This window comes from Salvelinus fontinalis, chromosome 21 (genome assembly GCF_029448725.1).
Source record: "Salvelinus fontinalis isolate EN_2023a chromosome 21, ASM2944872v1, whole genome shotgun sequence".
Classification (NCBI taxonomy): Eukaryota; Metazoa; Chordata; class Actinopteri; order Salmoniformes; family Salmonidae; genus Salvelinus; species Salvelinus fontinalis.
This window is the reverse complement of record NC_074685.1, coordinates 50,166,653-50,186,240: the sequence shown is the minus strand read 5'-3', so window position 1 is coordinate 50,186,240 and position 19,588 is coordinate 50,166,653. Positions and strand designations below refer to the sequence as shown.

The 19,588-nt window shown below is 45.5% G+C and overlaps 1 protein-coding gene across 4 annotated transcripts in view; it reads right to left on the bottom strand.

The window, feature by feature from the left end:
• sec16a (SEC16 homolog A, endoplasmic reticulum export factor) overlaps positions 1–18,699 on the bottom strand; it is an 80,553-nt gene extending 61,854 nt beyond the window's left edge. The window contains exons 1-4 of one of the 4 annotated variants that reach the window (XM_055875619.1): positions 18,453–18,697; positions 14,028–16,415; positions 12,867–13,403; positions 6,282–6,683 (exon numbers count right to left, since the gene is read on the bottom strand). In XM_055875619.1, the coding sequence (XP_055731594.1) occupies positions 6,282–6,683; positions 12,867–13,403; positions 14,028–16,340 (3,252 nt within the window). In that variant the 5' untranslated portion in view covers positions 16,341–16,415; positions 18,453–18,697. Of the gene's footprint in view, positions 1–6,281; positions 6,684–12,866; positions 16,416–18,452 lie in introns of all 4 variants that reach the window. The other 3 variants (XM_055875616.1, XM_055875617.1, XM_055875618.1) reach the window with 3 other exon arrangements.
• Positions 18,700–19,588: the final 889 nt, after the last annotated feature.

Here is a 19,588-nt window from a genome sequence, read left to right as displayed (position 1 = left end):
AGAAGCTGATTAAACAGTATGATCATTACACAGATGCATATTGTGCTGCGGACAATAAAAAGCCACTCTAAATTGTGCAGTTTTGTCACACAACGCCACAGATTGGCATGCTGACCGCAGGAATGTCCACCAGAGCGTTGCCAGATAATTGAATGTTAATTTCTCTACAATAAGCCGCCTCTAACATTGTTTTAGAGAATTTGGCAGTACGTTCAACCGGCCTCACAACCGCAGACCACATGTAACAACGCCAGCCCAGGACCTCCACATCTGGACAGCTAATGTAATTGAGGAGAATTTATATCTGTAAAAAAGCCCTTTTGTGGGGAAAAACTCATTCTGATTGGCTGGGCCTGGTTCCGGCTTCCAAATGGGTGGGCCTGGCTCCCAGGTGGGTGGGCCTATCCCCTCCCAAGCCCACTCATGGCTGCGCCCCATAGATTCGGGCCTAATTTATTTATTTAAATTGACTGATTTCCTTATATGAACTGTAACTCAGTAAAATCTTTGCAATTGTTGCGTTTATATTTTTGTTCAGTATAGATAGTTATCTTGTGTCTGTATTGTTTGGTTGGAAGCAGGTTGAGTGTGTACCAGAGAGGACGGACTCAATGAATTGTCAGGAATGGGAAAAAAATGGAACGTTATCAAACACATGGAAACCACGTTTTTCCTGTTCCATTCCAGACGTTAGAATGAGCCCTTCCTCGTATAGCGCCTCATACTAACCTACACTGGTGTGTAAAGGGCATTTTAGTACAGCTGTAGCAGTCAACAGGCAACAACAAGCTATAGAGGATTAATTAATTCATGTTTTAACCTATTCTTCTGGAATTTGTCTTTCAGCATAAACCTGCTGTCACCACAAGTAGGAGATGAGCGAGGGAGAACAAGAAAAAAAATACAGGTATTTTGTCTTTGTACTTTTAGCATATTCCTTGAAATTGGGGGTCAATAAATGTTATTTTGTCATGCTAAGTTTCAATATTTGGTCTATTTTTGTTTGATTTCATCCTTTACAGCTTCTATTGTCTGTAGCCTGCTGGATATTGGTGGGAACTGGAATGCGCTGTTGAGCCACAGCATCCCAAACCTGCTCAATGGGTGACGTCTGGTGAGTATGCAGGCCATGGAAGAACTGGACATTTTCAGCTTCCAGGATTTGTGTAAAGATCCTTGAGACATGGGGCCATGCATTATCATGCTGAAACATGAGGTTATGGAGGCGGATAAATGGCATGACAATGGGCCTCAGGATCTCGTCACGGTGTGCACTCTGTGCATTCAAATGGAGATCGATAAAATGCAATTGTGTACATTGTCCATAGGTTATGCCTGCCCATACCATAACCCCACAGCCACCATGGGCACTCTGTTCAAAGCGTTGACATCAGCAAACCGCTGGACAACAACACCTGCAATCTGTCCAGTACAGTTGAAACCGGGAAGAGCACACTTCTCTAGCATGCCAGCGGCCATCGAAGGTGCGCATTTGCCCACTGAAGTCAGTTATGACGCCGAACTGAAGTCAGGTTAAGACCCTGGTGAGGAAAATGAGCATGCAGATGAGCTTCCCTGAGACAATTCCTGACAGTTTGTGCAGAAATTCTTCGGTTGTTCAAACCTACAGATTTATCAGCTTCCTGGTATGACATGGCGCCGGTTGAGATGGCTGCCGTTTTACATACTTCTAACCAACTGTGCTATTGTGTGTGTTTTTTTCGCATTATTTGTAACTTATTTTGTACATAATGTTTCTGCCACAGTCTCTTATGACCGAAAAGTGCTTCTGGATATCAGGGCAGCGATTACTCACCTCATACTGGACAAATATTTTTTCTTTAACAAGTCGGATGCGAAAGATTTACTTCAGACATTCGACAAGGCCCAAATCCCCATCATTCGCATGAGAAAGAGACATATCAGGGACGTAGTTCGGGGTGCCTTGTAAGGATCCGACGGCGAGTGGGTAATCTGCCTCTACCATCAGTCCTATTAGCCAACGTACAATCATTGGATAACAAAATAGATGAGTTACGTCCACGAATATCCTACCAATGGGACATTAAAAACTGTAATATCTTGTGTTTCATCGAGTTGTGGCTGAACGATGACATGGATAACATACAGGTGGCGAGGTTTACGCTGCATCAGCAAGATAGAACAGTTGCCTCCGGTAAGACAGGGGGTGGTCTGTGCACAAAATCTAATATTAAGGAAGTCTCGAGGTTTTACTCACCTGAGGTAGAGTATCTCATGATAAGCTGTAGACCACACTATTTACCCAGACAGTTTTTATCTATATTTTTCGTAGCTGTCTATTTACCACCATATACTGATGCTGGCACTAAGACCGCACTCAATGAGCTGCATAAGACCATAAGCAAACAGGAAAACACTCATCCAGAGGTGGCGATCCTAGTGGCTGGGGACTTTAATGCAGGGAAACTTTAATCCATTTTACCTAATTTCTACCAGCATGTTAAATGTGCAACCAGAGGGAAAACAACTCTAAACCACCTTTATGCCACATTCAGAGACGCATACAAAGCTCTCCCTCGCCCTCCATTTGGCAAATCTGACCATAATTCTATCCTCCTGATTCCCACTTAGAAGCAAAAACTAAAGCAGGAAGCACAAGTGACTCACTCAATAAGGAAGTGGTCAGATGAAGCAGATGCTAAGCTACAGGACTGTTTTGCTACCACAGACTGGAATATGTTCCGGGATTCCTCCAATGGCATTGAGGAGTACACCACATCAGTCACTGGCTTCATCAATAAGTGCATTGATAACGTTGTTCCCACAGTGACCATACGTACATACCCCAACCAACTGGATTACAGGCAACATCCACACTGAGGTAAAGGGTACAGCTGCCTCTTTCAAGGAGCGGGACTCTAACCCAGAAGCTTATAAGAAATCCGGCTACACCCTCCAACAAACAGGCAAAGCATCAATACAGGACTAAGATTAAATTGTACTACACCGGCACCGACTGCAAACTATTACAGACTACAAAAGGGAAGCACAGTCGCGAGCTGCCCAGTGACACGAGCCAACCAGACGAGCTAAATTACTTCTATGCTCGCTTCGAGGCAAGCAAAACTGAAGCATGCATGGGAGGATTGTCTTGGCAAAGGAGAAATGCTAACTAACAAGGATGTAAACAAATTTGTGCACATCATTTGAGAGAAATAAGCTTTTGGTATATATGGAACATTTCTGGGATCTTTTCTTTCAGCTCATGAAACGTGAGATCAAACCATTTACTGTTGTGTTGATACAGTGCATTCAAAAAGTATCCAGACCCCTTGACTTTTTCCATATTTTGTTACGCTACAGCCTTATACTAAAATGTATTTTAAAAATCCTCATTAATCTACACATAATACCCCAAAAGGACAAAGAAAAAACAGGTTTTTAGAATTTTTTGTAAATGTATTAAACAATAAAAACAGAAATAACTTATTTATATAAGTATTCAGACCCTTTGCAATGACACTTGAAATTGAGTTCAGGTGCATCCTTTTCCCATTGATCATCCTTGATGTTTCTACAACTTGATTGGAGTCCACCTGTGGTAAATTTAATTGAATGGACATGATTTGGAAAGGCGCACACCTGTGTGTGTGTGTGTGTGTGTGTGTGTGTGTGTGTGTGTGTGTGTGTGTGTGTGTGTGTGTGTGTGTGTGTGTGTGTGTGTGTGTGTGTGATATATATATATATATATATATCCCACAGTTGACAGTGCATGTCAGAGCAAAAACCAGGCCATGAGTTCGAAGGAATTGTCTGTAAAGATTCGAGACAGGATTGTGTCGAGGCACAGCTCTGGGGAAGGGCACCAAAACATTTATTCAGTATAGAAGGCCCCCCAAGAACACAGTGGCCTCCATCATTCTTAAATTGAAGAAGCTTGGAAACACCAAAACTCTTCCAAGTGCTGGCTGCCCGGCCAAACTGAGCAATTGGGGGAGAAGGGCCTCGGTCAGGGAGGTGACCAAGAACCCAATGGTCACTCTGACAGAGCTCTAAAGTTACTCTGTGGAAATGGGAGAACCTTCCAGAAGGACAAACATCTCTGCAGAACTCCACCAATCAGGCTTTTATGGTAAAGTGGCCAGACGAAAACCACTCCTCAGTAAAAGGCACATAACAGCCCACTTGGAGTTTGCCAAAAGGCACTTGAAGGACTCTCAGACCATGAGAAAAAATATTTTCTGGTCTGATGAAAATAAGATTTAACTCCTTGGCCTGACTGCCAAGTGTCACGAATGGAGGAACCCTGGCACCATCCCTACGCTGAAGCGTGGTGGTGACAGCATCATGATGTGGGGATGTTTTCAGCGACAGGGACTGGGAGAGTAGTCAGGATCGAGGGAAAGATGAACGGAGCAAAGGAAAGATAGATCCTTGATAAAAACCTGCTCCTTAGCGCTCAGGACCTCAAACTGGGGCGAAGGTTCACCTACCAACAGGACAACGACCTTAAGCACACAGCCAAGACAATGCAGGAGTGGCTTCGGGACAAGTCTCAATGTCCCAGCCAGAGCCCGGACTCCATCGAACATCTATGGGGAGACCTGAAAAAAGCTCTGCAGCGACGCTCCCCAGCCAACCTGACAGCGCTTGAGAGGATATGCAGATAATGGGTAACTCCCCAAATACAGGTGTGCCAAGCTTGTAGCGTCATACCCAAGAAGACTCGAGGCTATAATCGCTGCCCAAGGTGCTTCAACAAAGTACTGTGTAAAGGGTCTGATTAATTATGTAAATGTTTTTTCAAGTTAATTTTTTATTCATTTGCAAACATTTTTAAAAACCTGTTTTTGCTTTGTCATTATGGGGTATTGGGTGTAGATTAATTAGGAAAAACATGATTTAATCAATTTTAGAATAAGGCTGCAATGTAACAAATTGTGTTAAAAGTACTGAGTACTTTCCAAATGCACTGTATTTTTGTTCAGTATATTTTTGAGAAGATCAGGGCTTTTGCAATGAAAAGGCCATGGACAGTACATGTCCTGCTCTAAAGGGCTGGACAGAAATATGTTCTCAGGCTAGATTCCTTTGTTCATATCATCACCTGAACCAAAGTCACTCAAATAATCTTATGATACAGACCTAGGTAGTGTTTTTACCTAAGCGTTTGTTTTTAAAGTTTTTCCTAATTGTAAGCTACTACCTTTAGTTAATAAAGTATTTTAATGTTGAAATATTTTCTTTGTTTTTTAAGTACTTACAATGTGAATTCTTTAAGAGAATGTAGTCTAAGGCTTTAGACTACAGGGTATGAACGACGCTAAATGGGTGTACACAAAGAGCAGCACTGTAGCTGTTCAATGTGAAAGGTTATCTTTATTATACAATAGGCAATGTAATACTGTTAATGGTTTGCCTAATGGAGGAACTTGGTGAGCTAATGTTCAGAAAATCCAATTTGGCAAAAGTATTCCTTTTGTAAATATTAGTGCTAAGCGATTAGTGCTTTTTGAGGTTGGTTCGGTTTCGGTTCGACACATTTCAATTTCGATAAAACTTAACATTAAATGCACTATGCATTATGTGGGTTGAATGCTGTAACAGAATAAAACAATGAATAAAAGTCTGATTACCACTTATCACTTATTTACCCTAATTAATTCACATTACTTTAATAAAATAATTCAGTTGTGTACATTTCATTTGATGACTATTACTTTATTCCAAGTCATCATCTCATCTCTATAGAGCTACTGCATATGATATCTGTTACATCCGAGAAGTTAGCATTATTAGTGAATGTGCATGGTTCTGGTTAAACTTGTAACAGAACGTTTGAAAGACATAAGTGATTAAACTATTTCGATAAAATAACATAATGATTAGTGGGTCTCAATGTTGTGGTAGGCTTATATTTAGCCTAGGTATAATTTCACAAGCCCAGAATTCATTAGATTACTCCTGACTGTTTGAAATGCAGTGTACTTAACGTTTATTTGTGCAAGAAATCTTATTTAGAGAAAACATAAAAATTCCGATAAATATTGTGAATCGCTCACAAGTTTGAAAAAAAGATAGATATGATTTTTAGGCCATATCACCCAGACCTACAGAGTAGCTCCCACCCTAAACTCCATTACATCCCACAGGCAAATTAAACCGTACAAATACTGTAGCTTCACTCCACAATAGTTTATTGTGAAATATACGGTCTCAAGAGAACCAGATACCTTAGACCTGTGATTCAACATATAACCTGCTGCAAGCAACACTAATTGCCTAGTGAGTATGTGTACCTGATAATACTGCTGTGCTCTGGGGTCCACAGGTGCGGGTGGGTACTGAGCAGGAAGATATGATCCTCTGCCATCTGGGTACTCCGGGTAGGAACCTCCGTAGTATCCCCCATACACCTGCCCTGGAGGAGGTGGGCCGTACCCCAGCTGGCTTCCCAGAGACGAGGGAGGTCGCTGTGGGTCTGTAGGGGCTGGCTGGGCTGGCTGGGCTGGAGGAACCCCGGTTCCTGGTGGAGGGGGGTTGGCTAGAGGCACATGTCCCCGAGGTCCAGGGTAAGCCGCAGAGGGGGTGGGTGCATTCCCCGTGGCAGGACCCTGCACTGGGGGTGGGTACTGCCCTTGCGGTGGTGGTGCTCCACTGAGAGGGGCTGCAGGGTCATCTCCTTGGCCTTGGTGACCAGGCTGGGGCACAATGGGTGGATCAGAGGGTGGTTGTTGGGTGTTTGGGGCCACTGGGAATTTATATCTGTAAAAAAGCCCTTTTGTGGGGAAAAACTCATTCTGATTGGCTGGGCCTGGTTCCGGCTTCCAAATGGGTGGGCCTGGCTCCCAGGTGGGTGGGCCTATCCCCTCCCAAGCCCACTCATGGCTGCGCCCCATAGATTCGGGCCTAATTTATTTATTTAAATTGACTGATTTCCTTATATGAACTGTAACTCAGTAAAATCTTTGCAATTGTTGCGTTTATATTTTTGTTCAGTATAGATAGTTATCTTGTGTCTGTATTGTTTGGTTGGAAGCAGGTTGAGTGTGTACCAGAGAGGACGGACTCAATGAATTGTCAGGAATGGGAAAAAAATGGAACGTTATCAAACACATGGAAACCACGTTTTTCCTGTTCCATTCCAGACGTTAGAATGAGCCCTTCCTCGTATAGCGCCTCATACTAACCTACACTGGTGTGTAAAGGGCATTTTAGTACAGCTGTAGCAGTCAACAGGCAACAACAAGCTATAGAGGATTAATTAATTCATGTTTTAACCTATTCTTCTGGAATTTGTCTTTCAGCATAAACCTGCTGTCACCACAAGTAGGAGATGAGCGAGGGAGAACAAGAAAAAAAATACAGGTATTTTGTCTTTGTACTTTTAGCATATTCCTTGAAATTGGGGGTCAATAAATGTTATTTTGTCATGCTAAGTTTCAATATTTGGTCTATTTTTGTTTGATTTCATCCTTTACAGCTTCTATTGTCTGTAGCCTGCTGGATATTGGTGGGAACTGGAATGCGCTGTTGAGCCACAGCATCCCAAACCTGCTCAATGGGTGACGTCTGGTGAGTATGCAGGCCATGGAAGAACTGGACATTTTCAGCTTCCAGGATTTGTGTAAAGATCCTTGAGACATGGGGCCATGCATTATCATGCTGAAACATGAGGTTATGGAGGCGGATAAATGGCATGACAATGGGCCTCAGGATCTCGTCACGGTGTGCACTCTGTGCATTCAAATGGAGATCGATAAAATGCAATTGTGTACATTGTCCATAGGTTATGCCTGCCCATACCATAACCCCACAGCCACCATGGGCACTCTGTTCAAAGCGTTGACATCAGCAAACCGCTGGACAACAACACCTGCAATCTGTCCAGTACAGTTGAAACCGGGAAGAGCACACTTCTCTAGCATGCCAGCGGCCATCGAAGGTGCGCATTTGCCCACTGAAGTCAGTTATGACGCCGAACTGAAGTCAGGTTAAGACCCTGGTGAGGAAAATGAGCATGCAGATGAGCTTCCCTGAGACAATTCCTGACAGTTTGTGCAGAAATTCTTCGGTTGTTCAAACCTACAGATTTATCAGCTTCCTGGTATGACATGGCGCCGGTTGAGATGGCTGCCGTTTTACATACTTCTAACCAACTGTGCTATTGTGTGTGTTTTTTTCGCATTATTTGTAACTTATTTTGTACATAATGTTTCTGCCACAGTCTCTTATGACCGAAAAGTGCTTCTGGATATCAGGGCAGCGATTACTCACCTCATACTGGACAAATATTTTTTCTTTAACAAGTCGGATGCGAAAGATTTACTTCAGACATTCGACAAGGCCCAAATCCCCATCATTCGCATGAGAAAGAGACATATCAGGGACGTAGTTCGGGGTGCCTTGTAAGGATCCGACGGCGAGTGGGTAATCTGCCTCTACCATCAGTCCTATTAGCCAACGTACAATCATTGGATAACAAAATAGATGAGTTACGTCCACGAATATCCTACCAATGGGACATTAAAAACTGTAATATCTTGTGTTTCATCGAGTTGTGGCTGAACGATGACATGGATAACATACAGGTGGCGAGGTTTACGCTGCATCAGCAAGATAGAACAGTTGCCTCCGGTAAGACAGGGGGTGGTCTGTGCACAAAATCTAATATTAAGGAAGTCTCGAGGTTTTACTCACCTGAGGTAGAGTATCTCATGATAAGCTGTAGACCACACTATTTACCCAGACAGTTTTTATCTATATTTTTCGTAGCTGTCTATTTACCACCATATACTGATGCTGGCACTAAGACCGCACTCAATGAGCTGCATAAGACCATAAGCAAACAGGAAAACACTCATCCAGAGGTGGCGATCCTAGTGGCTGGGGACTTTAATGCAGGGAAACTTTAATCCATTTTACCTAATTTCTACCAGCATGTTAAATGTGCAACCAGAGGGAAAACAACTCTAAACCACCTTTATGCCACATTCAGAGACGCATACAAAGCTCTCCCTCGCCCTCCATTTGGCAAATCTGACCATAATTCTATCCTCCTGATTCCCACTTAGAAGCAAAAACTAAAGCAGGAAGCACAAGTGACTCACTCAATAAGGAAGTGGTCAGATGAAGCAGATGCTAAGCTACAGGACTGTTTTGCTACCACAGACTGGAATATGTTCCGGGATTCCTCCAATGGCATTGAGGAGTACACCACATCAGTCACTGGCTTCATCAATAAGTGCATTGATAACGTTGTTCCCACAGTGACCATACGTACATACCCCAACCAACTGGATTACAGGCAACATCCACACTGAGGTAAAGGGTACAGCTGCCTCTTTCAAGGAGCGGGACTCTAACCCAGAAGCTTATAAGAAATCCGGCTACACCCTCCAACAAACAGGCAAAGCATCAATACAGGACTAAGATTAAATTGTACTACACCGGCACCGACTGCAAACTATTACAGACTACAAAAGGGAAGCACAGTCGCGAGCTGCCCAGTGACACGAGCCAACCAGACGAGCTAAATTACTTCTATGCTCGCTTCGAGGCAAGCAAAACTGAAGCATGCATGGGAGGATTGTCTTGGCAAAGGAGAAATGCTAACTAACAAGGATGTAAACAAATTTGTGCACATCATTTGAGAGAAATAAGCTTTTGGTATATATGGAACATTTCTGGGATCTTTTCTTTCAGCTCATGAAACGTGAGATCAAACCATTTACTGTTGTGTTGATACAGTGCATTCAAAAAGTATCCAGACCCCTTGACTTTTTCCATATTTTGTTACGCTACAGCCTTATACTAAAATGTATTTTAAAAATCCTCATTAATCTACACATAATACCCCAAAAGGACAAAGAAAAAACAGGTTTTTAGAATTTTTTGTAAATGTATTAAACAATAAAAACAGAAATAACTTATTTATATAAGTATTCAGACCCTTTGCAATGACACTTGAAATTGAGTTCAGGTGCATCCTTTTCCCATTGATCATCCTTGATGTTTCTACAACTTGATTGGAGTCCACCTGTGGTAAATTTAATTGAATGGACATGATTTGGAAAGGCGCACACCTGTGTGTGTGTGTGTGTGTGTGTGTGTGTGTGTGTGTGTGTGTGTGTGTGTGTGTGTGTGTGTGTGTGTGTGTGTGTGTGTGTGTGTGTGTGTGTGTGTGTGTGTGTGTGTGTGTGTGTGTGTGTGTGTGTGTGTGTGTGTGTGTGTGTGTGTGTGTGTGTGTGTGTGTGTGTGTGTGTGTGTGTGTGTGTGTGTGTGTGTGTGTGTGTGTGTGTGTGTGTGTGTGTGTGTGTGATATATATATATATATATATCCCACAGTTGACAGTGCATGTCAGAGCAAAAACCAGGCCATGAGTTCGAAGGAATTGTCTGTAAAGATTCGAGACAGGATTGTGTCGAGGCACAGCTCTGGGGAAGGGCACCAAAACATTTATTCAGTATAGAAGGCCCCCCAAGAACACAGTGGCCTCCATCATTCTTAAATTGAAGAAGCTTGGAAACACCAAAACTCTTCCAAGTGCTGGCTGCCCGGCCAAACTGAGCAATTGGGGGAGAAGGGCCTCGGTCAGGGAGGTGACCAAGAACCCAATGGTCACTCTGACAGAGCTCTAAAGTTACTCTGTGGAAATGGGAGAACCTTCCAGAAGGACAAACATCTCTGCAGAACTCCACCAATCAGGCTTTTATGGTAAAGTGGCCAGACGAAAACCACTCCTCAGTAAAAGGCACATAACAGCCCACTTGGAGTTTGCCAAAAGGCACTTGAAGGACTCTCAGACCATGAGAAAAAATATTTTCTGGTCTGATGAAAATAAGATTTAACTCCTTGGCCTGACTGCCAAGTGTCACGAATGGAGGAACCCTGGAACCATCCCTACGCTGAAGCGTGGTGGTGACAGCATCATGATGTGGGGATGTTTTCAGCGACAGGGACTGGGAGAGTAGTCAGGATCGAGGGAAAGATGAACGGAGCAAAGGAAAGATAGATCCTTGATAAAAACCTGCTCCTTAGCGCTCAGGACCTCAAACTGGGGCGAAGGTTCACCTACCAACAGGACAACGACCTTAAGCACACAGCCAAGACAATGCAGGAGTGGCTTCGGGACAAGTCTCAATGTCCCAGCCAGAGCCCGGACTCCATCGAACATCTATGGGGAGACCTGAAAAAAGCTCTGCAGCGACGCTCCCCAGCCAACCTGACAGCGCTTGAGAGGATATGCAGATAATGGGTAACTCCCCAAATACAGGTGTGCCAAGCTTGTAGCGTCATACCCAAGAAGACTCGAGGCTATAATCGCTGCCCAAGGTGCTTCAACAAAGTACTGTGTAAAGGGTCTGATTAATTATGTAAATGTTTTTTCAAGTTAATTTTTTATTCATTTGCAAACATTTTTAAAAACCTGTTTTTGCTTTGTCATTATGGGGTATTGGGTGTAGATTAATTAGGAAAAACATGATTTAATCAATTTTAGAATAAGGCTGCAATGTAACAAATTGTGTTAAAAGTACTGAGTACTTTCCAAATGCACTGTATTTTTGTTCAGTATATTTTTGAGAAGATCAGGGCTTTTGCAATGAAAAGGCCATGGACAGTACATGTCCTGCTCTAAAGGGCTGGACAGAAATATGTTCTCAGGCTAGATTCCTTTGTTCATATCATCACCTGAACCAAAGTCACTCAAATAATCTTATGATACAGACCTAGGTAGTGTTTTTACCTAAGCGTTTGTTTTTAAAGTTTTTCCTAATTGTAAGCTACTACCTTTAGTTAATAAAGTATTTTAATGTTGAAATATTTTCTTTGTTTTTTAAGTACTTACAATGTGAATTCTTTAAGAGAATGTAGTCTAAGGCTTTAGACTACAGGGTATGAACGACGCTAAATGGGTGTACACAAAGAGCAGCACTGTAGCTGTTCAATGTGAAAGGTTATCTTTATTATACAATAGGCAATGTAATACTGTTAATGGTTTGCCTAATGGAGGAACTTGGTGAGCTAATGTTCAGAAAATCCAATTTGGCAAAAGTATTCCTTTTGTAAATATTAGTGCTAAGCGATTAGTGCTTTTTGAGGTTGGTTCGGTTTCGGTTCGACACATTTCAATTTCGATAAAACTTAACATTAAATGCACTATGCATTATGTGGGTTGAATGCTGTAACAGAATAAAACAATGAATAAAAGTCTGATTACCGCTTATCACTTATTTACCATAATTAATTCACATTACTTTAATAAAATAATTCAGTTGTGTACATTTCATTTGATGACTATTACTTTATTCCAAGTCATCATCTCATCTCTATAGAGCTACTGCATATGATATCTGTTACATCCGAGAAGTTAGCATTATTAGTGAATGTGCATGGTTCTGGTTAAACTTGTAACAGAACGTTTGAAAGACATAAGTGATTAAACTATTTCGATAAAATAACATAATGATTAGTGGGTCTCAATGTTGTGGTAGGCTTATATTTAGCCTAGGTATAATTTCACAAGCCCAGAATTCATTAGATTACTCCTGACTGTTTGAAATGCAGTGTACTTAACGTTTATTTGTGCAAGAAATCTTATTTAGAGAAAACATAAAAATTCCGATAAATATTGTGAATCGCTCACAAGTTTGAAAAAAAGATAGATATGATTTTTAGGCCATATCACCCAGACCTACAGAGTAGCTCCCACCCTAAACTCCATTACATCCCACAGGCAAATTAAACCGTACAAATACTGTAGCTTCACTCCACAATAGTTTATTGTGAAATATACGGTCTCAAGAGAACCAGATACCTTAGACCTGTGATTCAACATATAACCTGCTGCAAGCAACACTAATTGCCTAGTGAGTATGTGTACCTGATAATACTGCTGTGCTCTGGGGTCCACAGGTGCGGGTGGGTACTGAGCAGGAAGATATGATCCTCTGCCATCTGGGTACTCCGGGTAGGAACCTCCGTAGTATCCCCCATACACCTGCCCTGGAGGAGGTGGGCCGTACCCCAGCTGGCTTCCCAGAGACGAGGGAGGTCGCTGTGGGTCTGTAGGGGCTGGCTGGGCTGGCTGGGCTGGAGGAACCCCGGTTCCTGGTGGAGGGGGGTTGGCTAGAGGCACATGTCCCCGAGGTCCAGGGTAAGCCGCAGAGGGGGTGGGTGCATTCCCCGTGGCAGGACCCTGCACTGGGGGTGGGTACTGCCCTTGCGGTGGTGGTGCTCCACTGAGAGGGGCTGCAGGGTCATCTCCTTGGCCTTGGTGACCAGGCTGGGGCACAATGGGTGGATCAGAGGGTGGTTGTTGGGTGTTTGGGGCCACTGGGAGGGACATGGGTTCGGCAGGTATCTGTGTTGTGGAGGCGTCCTCGTTGCCTCTACCCACCTGCTGAGCATCTTTGGTGACCTGCAGGTAAAACCCAGGAGCGTTACCCGCCAGGGGCAGGCCCTGCTGGAGGGAGAGAGGTGGCAGCCCTGCGGCTTGGTTTGGGATCTGAGATTGGTGCATAGAAAAATCAAGCAGCTCGTAATTTGAAAGCTGATTATAATTGGCGGCACCAGGAGCAGCAGGAAGAGGAGCCTGCAAATTAACAGGTAGAGAAGAATGGTTGTTTCCGCACATTGATTGGACCTTTGAGAGAGGGGACCGAGCAGGCTGGGACAGGGATGGTGGGGGCGTGATCTCTGGTTTAACCCCTTCCCTGTCATCCCGAACAAGATTGAGGGGGCTCTGGCTAGAGGCGGCGCTGAAGCTCATTGGTGTAGGGGTAAATAATGGGTTCTGATTGGAGCGCAAGGGAGGACCGGGCTGTGCGGCACTGGCCCCTTGAGCCTGCGAGGGCGGCCTCACAGGTACTGTGGCCTCCCTGGGGCTGATCTGATTGGCTGCGAATGCAGGGTTACTGGGAGGAATCACACTGTAATTGGAGGTGGGTGGGGCAATCAACACGGGCTGGTGGAGCGATTCAGACACCAGGAGAGAGGCATAGCCCAGATTGGGCTGCGAGTCAGACGTGTCCCCCTCACTCACCTTAGGAGGGTTCTCCAGGTTCTCCGAGGGGTGCTGGGAGGGCAGAGGGGCGCATTGAGGGGGCTGAAGGTCCAGGGAGCCATCCTCGGGGGGCTGGATGACCTCGGCACTGGGCTCTCGCAGTGGGGCAAGGACCGGAGGGGCAGCGGGGACCAGCAGGATGTTGGTTCCCAGGCTAGCGGGGTCATGTTGGGCCCACAGGGTGGTGGCAGGGCTCTCACAGGGCCGGTGGGCCACATGAGCCCGGGACGAGGGCCTGGAGTGGGAGTGACTCAGAGGGTATGCAAGAGGAGGTGCTCCAGCTCCATCCCCAGCTTGAGTGTGCCCTGTAGCTGCTCCGTAGACATTCTCAAGGTTGTCTGGAGGCTGCTCCAGGTTCCCAGGCAGAGAGTCAGAGCCCCTCTCCGCCACCATCCGGGCACGGTCCACCTCCGCCGGGCGCACTGCGACACTGTGTGAGCGCACAGGCTCAAAGGAGGAGTTGGCACTAGCCTGGAAAATGCCGGTGGGTTTGGGAGGACTGGGCGTAGGGGGTTGGCTGTGGCACATTCTCTCCGGGATGCTCTGGTAAGCAGCGGCCATATTCCCGGCCGGAGAGGTGTCAATCTGCTCAAAGTAGCCTCCGGCAGCGGCTGAGGAGAATGCGTCCTCTGAGGGACGAGGGCTCTCCTGCTGGATGAAGGTGCCCACCACTCCTTGGTGCCGGCGTGGAACTGTACCAGTGCCGCTGCCGTGGCTCAAGTTGCTGTAGCTCGAGGACACGCTGGCAGAACGTATGGGCCGGGGGACAGAGTCGGGGGTCTCCAGATTGGGGCCTGCCTCGTAGCAATCTCCCCCGTGGGCGGCTGCTGCAGCAGGGCTGTTCTGGTGCTCGCTGGGTAGGACCTCCTGGTTGGGCACACACTCCAGGTTCTCCACATGGTCAAACTGGGCCTCAGCAGGTTTCTGCTGGATGGGTTTGCCAGCTCCAGGAAAGTTACCATCGTTCATGTAGGTTAATGATTGGCCAGCTTGTGGGGGGGGCCCACGGTAACTGTGTGTGGCCTCTGCACCTGCCACCGGGTTGGGTTGGGGTTGAGGGGATGACATCTGCTGGTGATTATGGGAGGGCTGGAAGTCCTGGAGACCATTCACTGCTCCGGCTCCCTCTCCGGCGAGGGTCTCCTCGTTCTCCACGTCGTTTCCTTTGAAAAACATGGAGATGGTGCCGTCTGGGATGAAGGGGACCGGCGCTGGGCCAGGGGTTGATGCATGGTAAGTTCCATAGTGGGATCCATGGTGAGACCCGGCCGAGTCGTGCCGATAGTGAGATCTGGCTGAGTCGGGCCGAGCCAGGCCAGGGCCAGCACCCATCTGGTGGTAGACCAGGTCCTGGGGGTGCTGGTTGAACCAGGAGTCCAGGGTGGCTGAGCTCTGGCTGAAGTAGGTCTGAGCCTGAAAATGGGCGTTGTGTTGCTGGGGTGTGTTCGCACCTGCCAGGTCAGGCCACTGGGAGCTAGTAGGCCTGTCTGGGTGCTGAGGAGGTGGTTGAGGCTGGTGTTGCTGCTGGGGGTGTGTTGGAGGGGTGCTGTGGGGCAAGGGTGTGTGTGGAGATATCTGGGACTGGGGAGCGGCATTACAAACCTGGGGTAGAGGATCACTAGTGGGTTGGAAATAGTTCTGAACCGACGGGGGGCGGCTCCCATGATCGGGCACCCACTGAGACAAAACGGGAGGCACAGGCTTAAAGAGCATCGCCTGAGGGTGATGGTCTCCTCCGTGGTCCTGGCCATAAGGCGCTTGGCCAGACATAGGGGCTGAGGCCATGGGAAGGTGTCCTGGGGTCATCGAGGGTGCTGGCTCCCTAGAGTTAAAATAGCCCTGCTCTGCACTTGGTGGTGCATGGCCTGGCGGGCCAGGTAGCTGTCCAGGAAAAAGGACAGGGGACGCAGTACCGTGAGGGGTTAAGATGCTTACCCCTGGGGTAGAGGGCGGTGGTGGGCCAAGGGGCACAGCCCCAGCCTGTGCACTATCCAGTGGTTGTGGCTGGTGCAGCCCCTGACCCATGCCAGCCTGGTGGTACATACTGGGAGGCGGGGCTTGCATAGGCAGAGGGCTGCTATTGGGTGGCGGCGGGTGACCACCTGTAGCCATAGGAGGAGGGGCTTGCCTGCCAAATGCGAAGGGGTCTGTCATGGGCTGGGCAGGTAGTCCCGCAATGGCCGCTGCTCCTGTATGCTTGTGGGGCCTTGTCCTCCGGAAGGCATTGGGCCCAAGGCTGGCAGGAGGGGGGCCGGATGCACCAGGGGGGCCGGTCCGAGGAGGGGGCTGCATGGCTGCAGTTCTGACAGGTCCAAGGACCAGGCCACTCGATAGTGACGTCACTGAAGAGGTTGAGCTCAGACTTGGCTGTAGGGAGAAGAGAGAAAACAGTAGGGTTATTACTGTGCTTTTGTTGGACTGACCCACCACACCCATATTTGCTCCAAGCTATGTACCTAACCATCTTGTACAGCGTGGCAGTTCTAATGTAAGCCTGATAACAGGCTAAAGATTCTAGAAGATTGTGGAACTCCAGAACAAAAGCATTGAATTCCAGAACACAAGCACCCCACTTTCCTTGACCAACAGGATTGCATTTGTTACATCCGATTCTCTGCAGCACCCTGAAGTCCATTCTAGCAATTTGGCCATATTTCTGCTAGTGTACAGGAAATGCAGAAATTCCTGAGTAGCTTAAGGATTTAAGGAGGATAAACCTTTTACACCCGCTTATCCACACAAACAGACCAAGATATTTATTTGTGTATAGGTGAAGTTGTGTATGTGTGGTATCTCACTGTACCGTGTAGCTCAGTTGTTGGAGCATGGCGCTTGCCATTCCAGGGTTGTGAGTTCAATTCCCCAGTGCAAAAAAGTAATGAAAATGTATTCACTCACTATTGTATGTCGCTGTGGATAAGAGCGTGTGCTAAATGACAAAAATGTATCTCCAACAACCGCTTGACTTCATCAAGGCAAACTGAGCATATTTAAAAGGCTTTTGTGGTGAGTGTGCTACATCCTAAAAGCAAATTGTGTGGCAGCGATAAAGACTGCCAATCTCGCATTGAACTTTGGAGTTATGGTCATTTTCACAACAGGAAAATAAAGCATTTTACAACATCCAGAGCCATGTTAGCTATGCATTTGAGCAAATAATACCTAATTAATGAGATTTTCCACAGACCTATACTGAGGGAATTTCAGAACACTCATGAATCCTTATATTCCAAACATTACTGAGAGGGGAGCATGTTGCGTTGGGATATCTACTACCACTATATGTCTGTTTGTCATAATATGACACTTGCCACTGAGGGAGCATGGCGAGGGGTTTGCTGACATAAGCAGCTAAAATGTCAGTATGCAAGAGGATTAGCGAGCGGAACTCTGATCGGCCAGATCTAGCTAGCTTTTGTTGGACGACCACTTTGCGCCATGTATGCGCCACTGCTGTCACGACCTAGAAGGCAATCGTAGCTATATAGCTTGTTCCAGTCGCTGGGTTTCATCATGAAAGCTAGGTAGGATCCTAGCTTGCTCGCTTCCATGGATTAAACATTAAGGACAACAGACGGCACATTTCAATTTGGAGACATCGTAGATAAATATTGCATAACGACGTTAGCAATAGGTTATGAAAGCGGAAAAGGACCCTAGAGCTTTTGTGCTAAGCGTCAGTGCTATCCGGAATCCTTGGGACGTCCCTATCAATTTTAAATGTCAACTTCAATGGGATAGGGACGTCCCAAGGATCCCGGTTAGCACGGACCGTGTGCTAAGTGTCAACGTCAAACTGAGCTGCATTCTAGCTAGCCAACTAGGCTACCACTATGAAATAGATAGCAACAAGCTAACTGCAATAAAATATAGTTAGCTAGCTAAAGTACTGTCCTATCCTTGACAAACCACCAGGTTACATCCTTCGGACAACGTGTCCAATGTTAGTTAGCTATTTAACAACACAACTTCGTGAGTGAATAATTTTGAGAGTCCGTACAGCTACCGGACATTGGCGTCTACAGAAGCTAGCTACCTACCTAACGTTAGCTATCCAATTTAGCTAACGTTAGTTAACTGATTTATTGCAGCCAACATTTGTTGACAGATTGAGAGAGCAGCACATCAAATGGATGACACAAAACGTGTTGATTAACTTAGATAACATACAGCATATTACAGGATTGGATGTGTAGCATCAATACGCTGTTATTACAAGACTTAGCTACAAATCCGGTATCAGGAACTTCGGATATAGCTAGCTATAGCCTTTTCACGATTTACTTGATGACTGACAGGTAAGTTATAGCTAGCCAACATGTACTTAAATAGCGAATTATTTCTACAATACTCTGAATACCAAAATACTGACCATTAGTCCTTACGAACAACACATTATCTTACCTCTTTACGATAAAATAAAAGATGAAATTAAGGATTAAATAGGAAGTTCTTACAAATGTACAGGACAGTGAGGCTGAAACACAGCCGCCATATTCGATAAACACATCCTACTAGGCTACGTGTATGCTACCAGCAACGTCACTCTTGTGCCACGTTCAAAACAACTAGGAATTAAAAAATCTCCGACTTCAGTGCGTTCAAAACAACTAGGAACGCTGAAAGAAAACGAGTCCGTCTGGGAAAATTCGATTTGAACGGTCATCCAAGTAATAATTCCAACTCGGGAACTCGAGCCTCTTTCTAGAGCTCCGACCTCAAGATCGCTGATGTCATGATTTGACCTTGTATTTTTCGGAGTTCCAGTTGTTTTGAATGCGGCATAATAACAAACACAGTTGCCTCAAGGGGGCAGGGTTCCGGTCTAGAATCACGGTTTTGACTGATCCTACAGTCTTGCTTCGTTACTGCAGTTTAACTGAAGCCCGGCCCAGAAAGACAATAGAGCCCCACAGTGGAGGTGTCATAATACTCATGAAAACCTAGTGGTCAAGCGAAAATGGTTCCAAACGTTTTTCCACCATTAATTTTCCCGTATGGGGTTTTAGAAACACTTAAAATAAGGGCTGTGTTTCGTGTAAGCTTCCCCTGGAGTGACGATTTGATAGCAAAGTAAATCTCTTTCGGACAAGGTGACTTTTATCAATATATTCAGCTCTATTTGCTCAAAGATTAGAAAATGAAAATTATCATCAAAATAGAAATCATGCAAAACTACAAATCCCTGCAAGCTCCTGCACATAATCTCTAGCTGACACCTTTGCAAACAGGTATTGTGTCAATTTAAAACCAGCAGAAGACAGTTCACAGAATTGTCCATTTTAAGAAATGTAGCCAATTTATTCATTACTACATTTACCTAACATTAGATAGTTAATCCAGAGATTCTTAGCCTTGCCTCGATTCAGCAGTCTAGTCCAGATCATCATTGCATTGGTAGTTCTTTATGATAGCCACATTAGCAGTGATTTAGCATTTCATTTTTGGGGGGTAAATAGAGGCAAATATATTGCTATATATTCCCGTATGGGAAATATGAATGGTGGAAAAACGAGTGGAACCATTTCCCTGTTTGACCA